This window comes from Loa loa, assembly GCF_000183805.2.
Source record: "Loa loa unplaced genomic scaffold supercont3.357, whole genome shotgun sequence".
Lineage (NCBI taxonomy): Eukaryota > Metazoa > Nematoda > Chromadorea > Rhabditida > Onchocercidae > Loa > Loa loa.
Window position 1 is genome coordinate 45,768 of NW_018108537.1, and position 14,468 is coordinate 60,235.

At 31.8% G+C, this 14,468-nt stretch overlaps 1 protein-coding gene across 1 annotated transcript in view; it reads right to left on the bottom strand.

Moving 5' to 3' along the window:
* Positions 1 to 2,266: 2,266 nt before the first annotated feature.
* The window catches only part of LOAG_18546 (hypothetical protein), a gene marked incomplete at both ends in the record, with an annotated part of 18,097 nt that continues 5,895 nt past the window's right edge, over positions 2,267 to 14,468 (bottom strand). The window contains 25 exons of the mRNA XM_020451209.1: positions 2,267 to 2,440; positions 2,617 to 2,751; positions 2,896 to 3,230; positions 3,471 to 3,655; positions 3,758 to 4,034; positions 4,304 to 4,586; positions 4,776 to 4,964; positions 5,130 to 5,348; positions 5,472 to 5,726; positions 5,938 to 6,175; positions 6,385 to 6,778; positions 7,051 to 7,341; positions 7,903 to 8,194; positions 8,518 to 8,831; positions 9,102 to 9,272; positions 9,489 to 9,626; positions 9,743 to 9,896; positions 10,286 to 10,434; positions 10,716 to 10,855; positions 11,065 to 11,190; positions 11,326 to 11,503; positions 11,852 to 12,080; positions 12,417 to 12,790; positions 12,904 to 13,053; positions 13,207 to 13,359. Coding sequence (XP_020305029.1) covers positions 2,267 to 2,440; positions 2,617 to 2,751; positions 2,896 to 3,230; positions 3,471 to 3,655; positions 3,758 to 4,034; positions 4,304 to 4,586; positions 4,776 to 4,964; positions 5,130 to 5,348; positions 5,472 to 5,726; positions 5,938 to 6,175; positions 6,385 to 6,778; positions 7,051 to 7,341; positions 7,903 to 8,194; positions 8,518 to 8,831; positions 9,102 to 9,272; positions 9,489 to 9,626; positions 9,743 to 9,896; positions 10,286 to 10,434; positions 10,716 to 10,855; positions 11,065 to 11,190; positions 11,326 to 11,503; positions 11,852 to 12,080; positions 12,417 to 12,790; positions 12,904 to 13,053; positions 13,207 to 13,359 — 5,543 coding nt within the window. The remainder of the gene's footprint in view (positions 2,441 to 2,616; positions 2,752 to 2,895; positions 3,231 to 3,470; positions 3,656 to 3,757; positions 4,035 to 4,303; positions 4,587 to 4,775; positions 4,965 to 5,129; positions 5,349 to 5,471; positions 5,727 to 5,937; positions 6,176 to 6,384; positions 6,779 to 7,050; positions 7,342 to 7,902; positions 8,195 to 8,517; positions 8,832 to 9,101; positions 9,273 to 9,488; positions 9,627 to 9,742; positions 9,897 to 10,285; positions 10,435 to 10,715; positions 10,856 to 11,064; positions 11,191 to 11,325; positions 11,504 to 11,851; positions 12,081 to 12,416; positions 12,791 to 12,903; positions 13,054 to 13,206; positions 13,360 to 14,468) is intronic.

Sequence of the window (14,468 nt, forward strand, 5' to 3'; positions counted from 1 at the left end):
TAATTATCACAGCTCCTCATAATTTTATCCTCTTGTTTTCATTTGATATTTATATCATCCAATATGTTTATACGATTGTTAACATAATGAAAATTTACAATGATTAAACTGAATTCATATTAATGATCTTTCTCATTTTGCATAAATAATTTCAGCTGGTTTTTTTAAATAAAACTCAAAAAAAAAATTTTTAATGATTAAATAAAGTCAGGTAGAAAAAAAAGTTTACCTGAAACATTGTCATAGTATTTGAACTTTTTAATAGATTGTATCACAATAGAATACCTAATAAAATAGCATAATAATTTTAAAAATTATCTCGTAAATGCTTACCACTCTTAATTGATGCATCACTTTGAATGATATTGCTGTAAGAAATGACTGAGGTAGAATCATTGTTATGATACTGATTATTTAATGTAATAATTAAAATGGAATACTAAAATCTCAAATGGCCTATAATTCAAATGATTTCAATTTATGGCTTTTTTCAGTTATTCCTTTTCCAACAATTTGCATTCATTTTAAATTCAAAATTTTACATTAAAATTCATCCCAAGAGAGTTATTTCATTTTTTGACTGATTGCTATTCATGAAAAAGTACTTCCCCACAAATCCTACTGCTAGTGGATTTATTCATTTTTATTAGAAATAATGCTTTTCAGGAGTTGAAGTCTTTTTTTTTCCTACTTGTCATATTTTCTGAATATGCATTTAATTCATGCATAATTTATAAATTAAAATCTCAAAAATTTAGTTTCTTGTTACATTTACGTCTATTATTAAAGAAACATTTATTTGGCGTATAAAAACAGTACAAAATTAAAAAAGTTCCAGGCACTTTTGACCATAGGAAAGGAAAGAAATAAGGCATTTAATTAAAATGCAAAAATGAGTCATAAATTTTTGCTGTATTAATGTCAAATAAATTTAATTTCCAGAGATGAAGTTTTAATGAAGAATTTGATGTGAATAAAATTACAAATTTCGAGAGAAAATCAAAAACCAAAAATCAAAGATTTTAACCACAAATTTGATTTTTAGTTATTTATAATTATTAATCAATTAAATAAATCAAATCTAGTTAAAAATTTCTGCATTTGTAGTAGAAATACTACATTGTAACTAGAATGAGATTCATTCAACGACTTCATTATGATATGATTCATTGTATCAGTGTGATTCTGAAACTAATGAAATCAATTATTGCTTCACAAAAAACCATCCACATTATTATTTTTCTAATTTCCTTATTTACAATTTCTCATTATATAACTTATTTCTCTTCGCCTATCATATCATTCACTTATAATTAGGAAACTATCATTTGTATTGTAAAAAAAGAAAATGTAAATCATCCAGAAATTTCCTTTCATTTTAACACCCAACAAAATGCTAAAATAATTTGCATTTAGAATGAATACTATGATTGAAACTCACCTAATTATTACATGTAAAGAGGAAAATTGACAATTAAAATTTTGGAAAAGAAATTAGAAATGATCAGAGTTTGTATCTGTGAAAGAAACATAACAATATGCACATTAGGAAATAATTAGTTGCAGATTAAAATATTGATTAAACTTACTTTTTCTAATTAACATATTTTAAAAATTATGCATCACTACGCATGAGACGAAGAATTATGGCAGTGTTAATTTATTGTTTCAAACGTAAAATGCAAATTTGCAAGTTAAATTTGCTTTAGCAGGGAGAAAGTATCACTAAATATCACTGTTGAAATTTCGTCAGACAAAGTTATATTTGTTTTAAATTAAAAGAATATATCACAATTGTTTTCTCACTCAAAGATACTGTAAGACCATCTCTGATTTCTGACTTCATTTTTCGGAAATATAAATAGAAAATCCTATCTTTTCCTCCCTGCGAACTGAACAGATTAATACCAAAACACATAAAAAAGGCAGTTATCTAATATGGAATAGTTTTTTTCAAAATTCGACAAGAAAAAAAAAGACAAAAAGGAAAAAACATGAAAGGAAAAAAATCCCGTTTTACAAAACAACGTGTTTAAGAAATACAAGCAGTAAAATTTGCGAAAAGAAAGTGTTGAATAATAAGTTTGTGGCAGAAGTTACAGAATTTAGGTAACATAGATTTACTATAATTATTAATCAATAATTAATATTCATTAATGGCAAGGAAATCCGTGCTCACTTGAAAAACATACACACACACATACATACATACATGCACATATATGCATCAAATTCTTTATTTGTAACAAAGTTATTTTATGAATTTTTAGTATTTCGAAACTCCTTTTGTTGATTTTGTTGTGGTTATTTCAGTACGATAGCGCTCGGTACCACCTCCAACAGCTGGTTCAAAATTATGTGATCGTTTCACTGAGGTTTTCTTATCATATACTTCGTCTTCAGCCGCTGAATCGCTAATAACCGATTCCAAATCACGATCCTAAGAACGAAATTAAATGATATGTTTGGTTGTTACATGTCATTGATTTTAGCAAAAATAATTTTCCTTAGATTGCTAAACTACTTTATTTATCTTTATGGATGAGTATTTGTAATTATTTTATCGATTGTTTTGTTTATTCATTTCTTCCAACGTAAAACAGTGTCATCACTAACTGTGCTGAATTCGTAACTTCTACCCGCCGCTGTACTCCAATCACGTCGTGTATTACCGATGCTAAATTCTGCTATGCTTTCACCTCTTTCCTGTTCATCTTTGTCTAACAATGAACCAGAATTATTTGTTCCAACCTGAAATTTAAAGAAAAAAGATTCTAGCAAAAATAATTAATATACGTAAATTTAATCAAATAAACAAAACTCATTTGATAATACAGTGGGCATAGTTGCTGTTCTATGATACATGATACTTGTATTCAGTACAATGTTCTTAACCTGGCATGATGAGTGAGATTCGGTTGTAACTTCAATTGGTGGATATACATGAAATTCAGCTGTAGCACCATGAACGTCGGCAGTGGTCAATGTCTTCTTGGTTTCCTTTCTGGTGACATCGGTGATCACATGTTTTTTGACTTCCTCGCGTATGGTATATTCGCTTGATGATTCTGATGTAGAATCATAAGCATCATTATCACGAATAAGATGCACACGTGGGATACGCATACCATCATCAAGATAATCATGAAGTCTCGATACAGCCAACGATCGATGCTGTTGTTGATCATCCATTATACCATTTCCAGATTTTAGTTTTGCACGTGGAATACCTGAAGAAAAATTAAAATTATGCAATGCGCTGCTTATACATTCATGCAAAAAAGAGAGGAAGTATTTAGAACTTTTGCATAAATGCAAAATGATAAATATCATTTGAAGAACTATTCTTCTATTTAATTTCCTGTAAAAGTGTATATATTTTTTACATATTTCCTAGTAGGAAAAGTTTATATGTGACAAATTAACGTTTGTTAGTGAGCAATATGCAATCCTCGATTTCGAAAACTAACCAATTTCGGGATAATATTCATGACCTGCAGCACTCATTGCAGAAAAATCAGCACCACTTTCGCTTGATGTTGATGCTTCTAGGGTAGACCAAGGCCAAGCACCTTTACGATACGTGAATGGTTCACGGTACAATAAATTATGACGTTTGAAACAGATACATTTCGTGCAGAAATATAGTAAACAGCTGCAAAATAAAGAAGCAAAGTATGTATTTCTGAAATTTCGTTCCAAGATTTTATTTCTGTTTCATTCCGGCTTTAATTTGAAAATCTAAAAAAAGAGATACCAAAGTGTAAGCAGAAGGAAGAGGATTGCAAGGATGACAAGTAATATCAGTGAAGCTTTCGATGGTGCCACATCACAGAATTCACCAGACCAACCATCACTACATACACAGGTGATGTTATTAGTCAAAGCATTGTGGACACAATCACCATGCGAATTGCATAGATCGCAAAGTAGTGCACCACAAACTCGTCCTGGTTCTTCTGGATTGCCATCGACATAACCTTCCGGACAGTGACATTCATAACCCATCGCTTTATCAGTACACTCAGCAACACCTATAGATGAAAGGACCAAAAATTATGAAAACTCACGCGGAATTTCACATTATATAACATAGTTAAAGTACCAGAAATTCCATTCATAATATTTTCAAAGCATTTCGAATATTTTAAATATTATAAAAGTTTTGTGTGATTGCTTTAGAATATAAAATCCTACGTTCGTTTGCCATCACGTTACTAACATATTACTTTTTAATACTTTTCAATTAGGTAAAATTGATCATTAAGCTTACATAAGCTTCAATATCAAAATTACAATCAACCTGAACAATTGGTAATTCCCAGTGCGCATTCATCGATATCACGCATTTTTAAACATAAAGTATCGTGATCGAACAGTTGTGTCCTTTTCTCACTTTTCCGGATATCTACATAACCTGGATCACATTGACATATTGCTTGCTGCTCTTGATTCATACATGTCGTATTTTTTGGGCAAAAATTAACATCTGAGCAATAATCCAGAACACAAACACTTCCGGGAATTGCATCTTTGGGTGATGCGTCAATGAACGATGGCAAGCATTCACATTTGTAGAGATGTTCCTTGAAATTATCATATTTCATCTGACTTTTCTGTCATGATAGTTATCAATTAAAAATTCCAAATTCTAAGACAATTTTTTATTTTGCATATTAAAAGTAAATTTTCCCTATTTGGCTTCATTTTATTACTACCAGTTTTTTTTTCTTTTTTTTCTTTTAAGCTTAGGATCGGTATAACGTTTATCCAACCTGATCAATACAACGAGCATTTTCTGAGCATTCGTTATCCTCCTTTCGTTCACATTCATTATAACCAGTATTCGGCAGGCAACGTCTTCCAGGATCCGATGGATTCAGATCGCGATATCCTTGTCCACATTCACAACGATACGCATTCGGTCCAAGATTGATGCAAATTCCCTTCGGATGACAATTATTCTATGAAAAAAATAACAATAATTGATCTTTGTTTTACAAATAATTTCAGTGTCGTTCCAGCAAAACTGACTGATTAATTAATTTCTAAATTTGAACCCATAAATTAATAAATAAATGTATATTTGTGTATTTTTTTTCAAAACCACAACATTTTTAAAATTTTACCTTCCAGCAAGCTTTAAATGGATCCGGTTGATAACTATTAATGTATAAGCCACTTTGACCGATTTGATAATTGTTTCGATCTATAATATACCGAATAAGCATGTGATATACATCCGATGCTAACCGTACTGATCCTTTCCGGAAATAGACAGTTGAATTGAATAGAATGCCCTGATCCCATGTTGCATTAATAGACATCGGATCTATGATTTCATTAACCTGAAAGGCGCAAAGCCTTCATTAAATTAAAATTCTGCATTATTTTGGAAAAATATTATTTTAGAAAGGGAATAAACCGGAAATTCTAATGTATCATTTTTGAAAATTTCAAAAACATCTCACTTCTGCTGTAACAAAAGAGCTAGCTAATGCAGTATTTGGATAGCACTGTCCGATGCCATTTTCAAATCGTTTGACAAGTTCTTTGGTAACTGTATGTCTTGGATTTGCCAAGATATCTGTATATACTAATTTCTCATCATCTTTCCGTATTACCCACAAGACAACGTTCCATGTTTCCACCAATTTACAAACATCAGTTGGCGATGAACGCTTCTCACCATGTTTACAACCGCAAAGAGATCCCGCGATACATACCTGTAACTCAATGATTCTAAAATACAAATGTGTGAACAGATAAGAAAGCATAATGCAAGATATATATGATGAATAACGATCTCTAAACAGTTAAAGACTGATTAATAGCCATTTACTTCTTTATCTTTTAAAATTTTGAAATCAAAAAAATTTGAAATACCAACTGAGATTTTATTTTATCAATTTTATGTAAATATTTTGAATATTCAACCTCTCCAAGTTCACTGTTACAAATATTAGCACCACATGCTTCACCATGTGGTAACTTTGGTCGACATGGATTCAGCTGATCATAGTCAGGTGCTACACGAAGTGGTCCACCACCAATGGCACCATTGGTTCGTTGAATTGATTTTGCTAACTGATCCCATAAATTGCAAACATCAGTTGATGTTCCGGTCGGAAGAAGTGCCACCGAAAAGTTAAACAGTAAACCTTCTGGCCAAGAGCTGAAGAAAAAAAAATCATGAAAATGGTATTCATTAATCAGTATATTTAAGAAACCTTATAAGCTTAAAAAGAAAATGTACCCATGGGCAAAAATATAAAAGGAATGAGTCAGGCAATAATTTTTATTTTTAAACATTTTGCTTTCGAATAAGTGATACAAGATATCGTATGAATTCCACGATGAAAAAAAAAAAGACAATTAACATACCTATTAACAGTTTTCGGATGAGTAATGTAATTAACATCCGTAGTAACATAACGTGTCCCATATGTCGTGCTACTGATTGCACGGCCAATGTCTTTCGCAAACATATGCGTTATCTCAACATATGGTGCACTATCGCTACTACCATATTCTGAGCTATATAACAATGTTTCAGTATCTTTATGAAGGATACGAATCGAGAATGGTATACGTTCGACAACTTCACAACGATCATTTGATGTTGCACGAGCTTCACCTGGACGACACATACATCTGACACCGCCAACACAAACTTCATTACGTTTTATTGCGCAGTAATTGTTACGACCACACGGTATTCCGTCAATACGTGGCGCATCTTGCGGTAAAACTGTCGTAATTTTCTCTTTTTGGAATTCTGCAAAAATCAAACAAAATTCAATCATTTGATAGGTATTCAGTATGATAAAGGAACAAAAGTTAAAGAATTCGAAAATCAATCAATAAATCCATCTCTTATAAAATCTTTTACATTTCTCATATAAGTTTTAACATTCCAACATTTTTAAACTTACACATATCTAGTCCTTCTTTTTTCTTCTTTCCTTTTAATATTACAACACATTTATTGCAATAAAATAACAATCATCAATGAGAGATTAAAAGTTTAAATTTGAAAATTCAAAATACCAATGCAAACTCTGCCCGGTTCATGCGTATTCGGTGAATTATCATAGTATCCCTCTTTACAATGACATGTGTATCCATCATCTAAATCGTTGCAAATTGCAAATTTCTTGTCACATGTATTGTCAGTTGGGATCAAGCATTCGTTAAAGCGACATATTCGTCCGGGTTGTCCCGCTGGTGACTCATCACGATACGGTTCCTTACAACGACATTCGTAACCACCTTCTAGATCAATACATTCCGCATGACGATCACAATCATTCAAATTTGCTGATTCACATTCATTGATAACTACAAATATATCATTGTTAACACATTTACCACCAAGTCTATTATCATTCTCACTACTATCAGGATCCCATCACTTTCGCTATCACCAATATTACACTATCGCCATACAAATCTGCGATTATTTCGCAGCTTGGGAATAACTGAGATTCTGCAATCTTATCGTTGAGATTTTTTATCCAAATATTAGAGATCAATCATCCATGTTCCTTACCTAATTTTTTCGTTCTAATAATTAATATTACCGCTCTGAACTATCGGCTAATTAAAAATTTACAATTATTAATCGCCTTCTGTTGCAAACAACAACTACCTTAATTTGTCTACGATTTACAATTAATAAAAAGGCTTCTATGCATTCGTTCGACGAAATGCATTGTATATCTTTCATCTCCTATTTCACTTAAAAAGAAAAGAAAAAAATTTGGAAGGATTAAATACTTTGGATTTCAAACAAATTCATTTTAATTTTATAAGCAATCGATGCAAATCATATTCTACAAGATAACCATACATTTTCTGAAATATTCAAATTTTTGAAACAAAATTTATTGGAGAACTTACTGTAAATACATATGGTACCAGGATGTTTCAAATTACCATCATGATAACCATCACGACAGCGACATTCGTAACCTTCCTGTTTGTCAATGCAATCTGCGAAACGTGAACAATTGTTTAGTGACGGGTTTCGGCATTCGTTTACTTGCTGGAAGCATTTACGTCCAGGTCTACTTAGATTTGGTGATCGATCCACGGAATTGAGCGGACAACGACATGTGTATCCATCTGGTAAGTCTTGACAAATGGCCAAAGGATCACAATCATTCAATGAACGATCCAAACATTCGTTTACCTGGAATGTAAATATAAATTTTGTATAAATAGGAATACCAAAATAATACAGTCTTATATACATTACTTTATTAAATGTTACTTTTAGCTTGCAAGAGCTTAATTTAACATTTAATTAAAAGTGAACAACTTATTTAGCATCCATTGCAAATAAGATGTGCTGCCAATTTCGATTATTTTATACATAGGCAAAAAATAAAAAGAAAAGAAAACTTCAATGAATTCGAATAAATATAAGTGCAAACATAAATTGAGTAGTACTTAGTTTATTTACTCGAAATAACTTAAATTTACTAATATAAGTTAGGAAAAAAATGAACAAACTTGTTCAACGCAAATTCGTCCAGGTCGATTAGTTTTATCTGGTGATTGATCGATGTAACCATCTCGACAACGACATGTATACTTATCCCCACTTTGTGTTTCACTACAAATAGCAGCCGGATGGCAATCATTTTGATTTGCATCCAAACAAATCGGCTCGGTGAGAATACAAATACGGCCTGGCTTATTTCGAGTATCCGGTGAACGATCGACATAACCTTGTAAGCATTCACAAGTATATGTCTGCTTTCCTGTTGCACGACACGTGCCAGCTGGATGACAATCATTAAGAAGTGGATCTTGGCACGGATGTTCTGGAAATTTATTAATTTTAATTTTCGAAACAAAAAAAAAGACATGGAAGACATAAGTTAATACCTCAGATATTTGATTACGTTGCCGAATAATTTCATAATTGAATATTTATAAAATAAAAGTTTCGTTTTTTAAAAATAACGTCTACTTTTTTAAGTCGCTAAATGGATAAAATATTTATTACATAACAATCATACAGTAAATGTATAATTGAGCATTTCTATCATTATCATTACAAATTTGTAAAAATTTATTCAAATTTTGCTAACTTGGTGGTGGTGTAACTGGTGCAGGTGGTTCACAAACATAGCCACTTTGTGTTCCGTCAGCTGAACGATCAACATATCCATGTGCGCATTCACAACGATATCCTTTCGGTTCATCATAACAAATAGCATTACGTGAACAATTATTCAAACGCGGATCTCGACATGCACTATCTGAATATTTATATTAAATAATAATTTTCACTTCAAAAGAATTTATTGTCACCAAATTAAATAATTTCAAAAATTAGTCGTTCAGATATTGATTTAAGAGAAAACAAATGAAGAACGAGGAAGTTATTTCATAAGTAATTCAAAAAGTAGGATAAGAATATGTATATAAGTAATCAAGTGAACGAAAGAAAAAGAAACAAAGGAAGTATATCTTACTTCGGACACAAATGCGTCCCTTTTTCCCTGATGGTGATTGATCCAGATAACCTGGTATACAGGTACATTCATATTTATTACCACCGAGAGGTTCACATACAGCTGCTGAACTACATTCATGATTTGGTGGACAAACTTCTGAAAATTTTCATATTGATTATAATATTCAATGAAATTGAAAAATTTTTTTGATAGGACATTTAAAATGTATTCAGAATTCTTAGTCATGAGTATTTCGGATAAAACTATCTCACCTGGTGTACCGCATACTCGTCCTGGTTGTGTGAGTAAATTGGGTGATCGATCAATAAATCCATCTTTACATTCACAAGTATAACCTTCGTCCAAATCACGGCATTCCGCTTGAGCACTACACGTGTGCCTTCCACTTGCACATTCATCCACAAGCTATAATAGAGCATTTGAATTCATTTATTTGTTAATAAATTACTTGGAGTAACTTAACGATAGGCTTTTTATTGTGACAAAACAAATGAAACCTATCGGATTATTTCTAAAGTTTTCTCGATTCTGATCCTATTTTTAACTCGACTTCTAGATAGTTTACATTTTCATGACAAATTTCTTCTGCATTTTTTTTGTTTTTCTTTCTGAAAAAAAAAATTGCAGCATTTTCTCAACACTACTAATTACTTGGATCTTTAGAGTGGGAAAGGAAATACCTCACGATCCTGATCATTTAGAATTTAAACCTCATTTATTAATTCGAATTTAAAATTTTAAATTTATGTTGTTAACTACATGCATACAAGTATTAACATCATCAATATACCTACCTCTACACAGACTCGACCCGGTCGATTGAGACGATTCGGTGAGCGATCAGTGAACCCGTGCGCACATTCACATGTAAATGATTGTTCGTTATCACGACAAATTGCATTTGAATCACAATCGTGCTTGCCGGTCAAACATTCGTTTTCAACTTGAATGGAAAAGAATTTAATTTTAATTTGGATAAAGAATTATATGTACAAGTTCAATTTTAAATATATGTATATATATTCTTTCCTAAAAAGAAAGAGGGAATTAGAACTAACAAAATATAGGTAAGTAAACTTAATATTATTACTACATTTTGTTATCCATTCTTTGGCATTAGAAATTTCCGATTTAAAACTTTAATTTATAAATTTTTATATTATTATTATTATTAACACATATCATTTTTATTACGAAGATGTAACTTTAGGAATTACAACTTACAAACAAGACATACACGACCCGGAAATGAGGGATTTGGAGAGATATCTTTCGAATCTGGTGGACATTCACACAGATAAGAATCAGTAGTATCAGTGCATTTTGCTGTTTTATCACAATCGTTTAATTTAGGATCAGAGCATCTGTAAGAAAATAAAATATTGTTTAACATGATTAGTAGCAATAATGCATCACATTCAAGATGTTATAAAATCAATTCAATGAAGAGACTGTTTGTGGGTTCTTAAAATTTGAGGTTAAATTTTAAATTTCAATATAAATGAATTCATCGTCCTATCTTTAGTAAATTAAATTCCAAATAATTTGCAATTCGAAAATTTATAAGATGTACTCATTGATGAGTGCACGACATGCACGACCACGAAATGTTGGTGACGGTGATACATCCAAAAAGCCATCCTTACATTCGCAACGATAACCATCTTCTTCATCAATACAATTTGCATTCTTATCACAGCTAAAAACAATCGAATAAATTTTATTATTTACAGATTAAAAAAAGGAAAATTTTCAGTTGTATTAAAAATTGAAAACCTGAAAGGTTTCATTCCATATATTTTAGTAAAAAAATTTAGTAAAGAAAATAACATACCTGTTAAGTTCTGCTCTTGCGCATTCATCGATCATTTTCTTGCATAATCTTCCGGGACGTTCCGGTTTCCGGTCCATGTAACCATGACTGCATTTACATTCATAACCATCTTCCTTATCGATACACACAGCATTCTGATGACAATCATTTAGATGCGGCAATTTACATTCATTAATATCTGCAATAAATTCATTTTGATAATTTTATTATATTTTAATTTTAATAATCCATGGAAATTTTTGCTGGAAATTTTTTTTTTCGTTTATTTTTTCACTTCTTATATTCACAGTAAATATTATGTCTGCTCGTTTAATGAATTAATTAGCTAAAAAAAGGAAATATTGGTAAGGTTAGAGAACAAAAACAAATCAATGGAGATTTCGAATTCGAAGTTGGAAAAACTGCCAGAATTTGAGAATTCAAAATTGACAATTCATAGGTATTCATGACTGATAAACGATTGTAATCAATTTCATAAATACTTGAAGTATACGGCATGTAAATAAATACGTAAATAAATACATACGTGGCTGGCAAACACGTCCTGGTTTATTTTTGGGCGATATGTCCTTGAAGTCTTGTTTGCAACGACATGTATAGGAGGTTGGTTCATCGATACAGTCCGCATTTGGATGACAGTCATTCAGTTGAGGGAAGTCACATTCGTTTATGACCGTACAGGATTTCGTTACTTGATCTCGACTATAGTTTATTGGACATGCGCATTTTGGTTGACCATTGATCAAACGGCAAACCTTCACAAATTTTTGTAATAATTAATCATACTATTAATCATTATTATTATTATCAATACTATGATTACTATTTTTTATCGCCACCATTATGATTGCTATTAATCATTACTATGATGATGGCTGCAAATTATGTGTTCTAAAATTAATGACTTAATAAATATATTACCTAGTAAGTGAATGCCATAAAATAACAAGAGGAAAAAGTTGACATCTTAATATCTTAAATCAATAAAGCTATAGTATCTTTTATCTTTAAAATTCATAATCTATGGATTTTAGAGATGAAAGTCAGAGTATGAAACCTGAAATTGAAAATGATAATCCGGATGAACTCACTTCGTTCAGTTCCTGTTTACATGATGATGCACCTGCATCGATACGACATTCTGCGGGTGGTGGAGTTGGTCTTGGAGTGCACAATCGTCCGGGCAATGCAACCCGATTTGGACTTTGATCGATAAATTCAGGCTTGCAATGACAAGTATAACTTTGAGGTAAGTCTTGACATACGGCATGCTCATGACAGTCATGCTTTCCAAGACGACATTCGTCAATCAGTGCTGGTCGACACAGTCGTCCCGGACGATTCGTGATATCCGGCGATTCATCCACAAAATCATCACGACATTTGCACATAAATGATTCGGCTGTATCTATACAATCTGCATTCGGTGAGCAATCATGACGATTTTCCTTACATTCATTGATTCCTGAAATGCTTCATATTATTATGCTTCAAATTTGTCAATTAAACAACAAATAATTTCTAATCAGTAGCACTGAGAAATGAGTTTTTCGATAATTTTCTTTTTTTGCAACTTACTTAGTAAGCAACGTCTTCCAGGCTTTCGAGCTGTATCCGGTGATACATCAATGTAACCAGTTGGACAAGCACATTCATAAGAATCCTCTGTATCTGTGCATATTGCTTCAAGGGAGCAATCATTCTGTCCAGTTTGGCACTCATCAACAACTGAAACTTTCCTCAGACAATGCTATAATTGTAAGGATTCCGAAACAAAATTTAGAAATACTTCAAGATTTTCTGCATACTTCAACCTTGGATTTGCTGTTTTTGCATAATTTCATAATTCTTCTAATAGAAGGAAGGAAAAAAAAAACTGACGTCGCTTGCATTTTCGACCTGGGCGATTTTGACGATCGAACGATACATCCAAATAGTTGATTGCACAACGACATGTATAAGAATCCGGCGTATCCTCACAGATTCCACCATCTCGGGCGCAATCGTCAACTTTCTTAGCACATTCATTTTCCACTGTAAATTCTTACGTTATATATTTATTGGTAACTTGTATGCAAAAGAATTAGGAATGAAAAGAATGAGCGAATCATGCGGATTATTGAAATTAAAGTTATGTTCAAATAAAATCTCTACGATATCTATCAGAAAAGATGATTGAAATCCTGCAAGGAAAATTGAGATAATGAAGAGGATATGAGTTAGCAATGCCGGAAATATCATAAAGACATCTCAGTACTCATTCATAGCTGCACAGTGGATCATGTCTAAGGATAGCAATACTTATAGATAATCCGGTGAAGCTTACAAAAGCTCCTCTCCTAATCCTAGATATATATATATATAGAAAAAATCCGACAATTTTTACAATCAAGCAAACTGCATCTTCTTCGTCTCTCTGTCACCATCAGACGACAAAGACAATATTCCTTCCTTCAGCTAAATACATTTCCTACAGTCATATCCACAACTCAAGGAAGGACGGACCCTTATATCTCAATCATTACACAATATATCAACAAATCGATAGTCAACTATTATCGAAGATAACGATAAGGAATTTGTTAGTTGATCATATTGCTTGTTGTATAATTCATTTACCATTGCTTATCAATTTACCACTTATATATTTTATATTGGATTACTGAAATTAAAGCTATGTTCAAATAAAATTTCCACAGTATCTAACAGGCAAGGTGATGAAATCTTGTAAGTAAAATTAAACCAATGAAGAGAATATAAGCTAACAATGGACAGCATAACACAAAGACATCTCAGTAACTACACCATGGACAATGATATCCATTGTACCTATACAATGGATAATGCCAAAGATCAGCCATACCTCCATAATATCCCCGATGGAGCTTACAGAACTCTTCCTAATCCTTATATATATAAAAGGAAAAATCCGAAACAGTTTAGTTTTTACAATCAAACAGACAATACATCCTCTTCGCATATCCTCCACGACTGTACCACAAACAACGATATCTTCATATATTCGCCACTACTGGGCAACAAACTATGATATTCTTTCTATTCGTTGAATAATACATTCCCCGTAGTATATCCCCAACTCAACGACTTATCAATTAATCAACACTCAAATTATTATCAAAGAC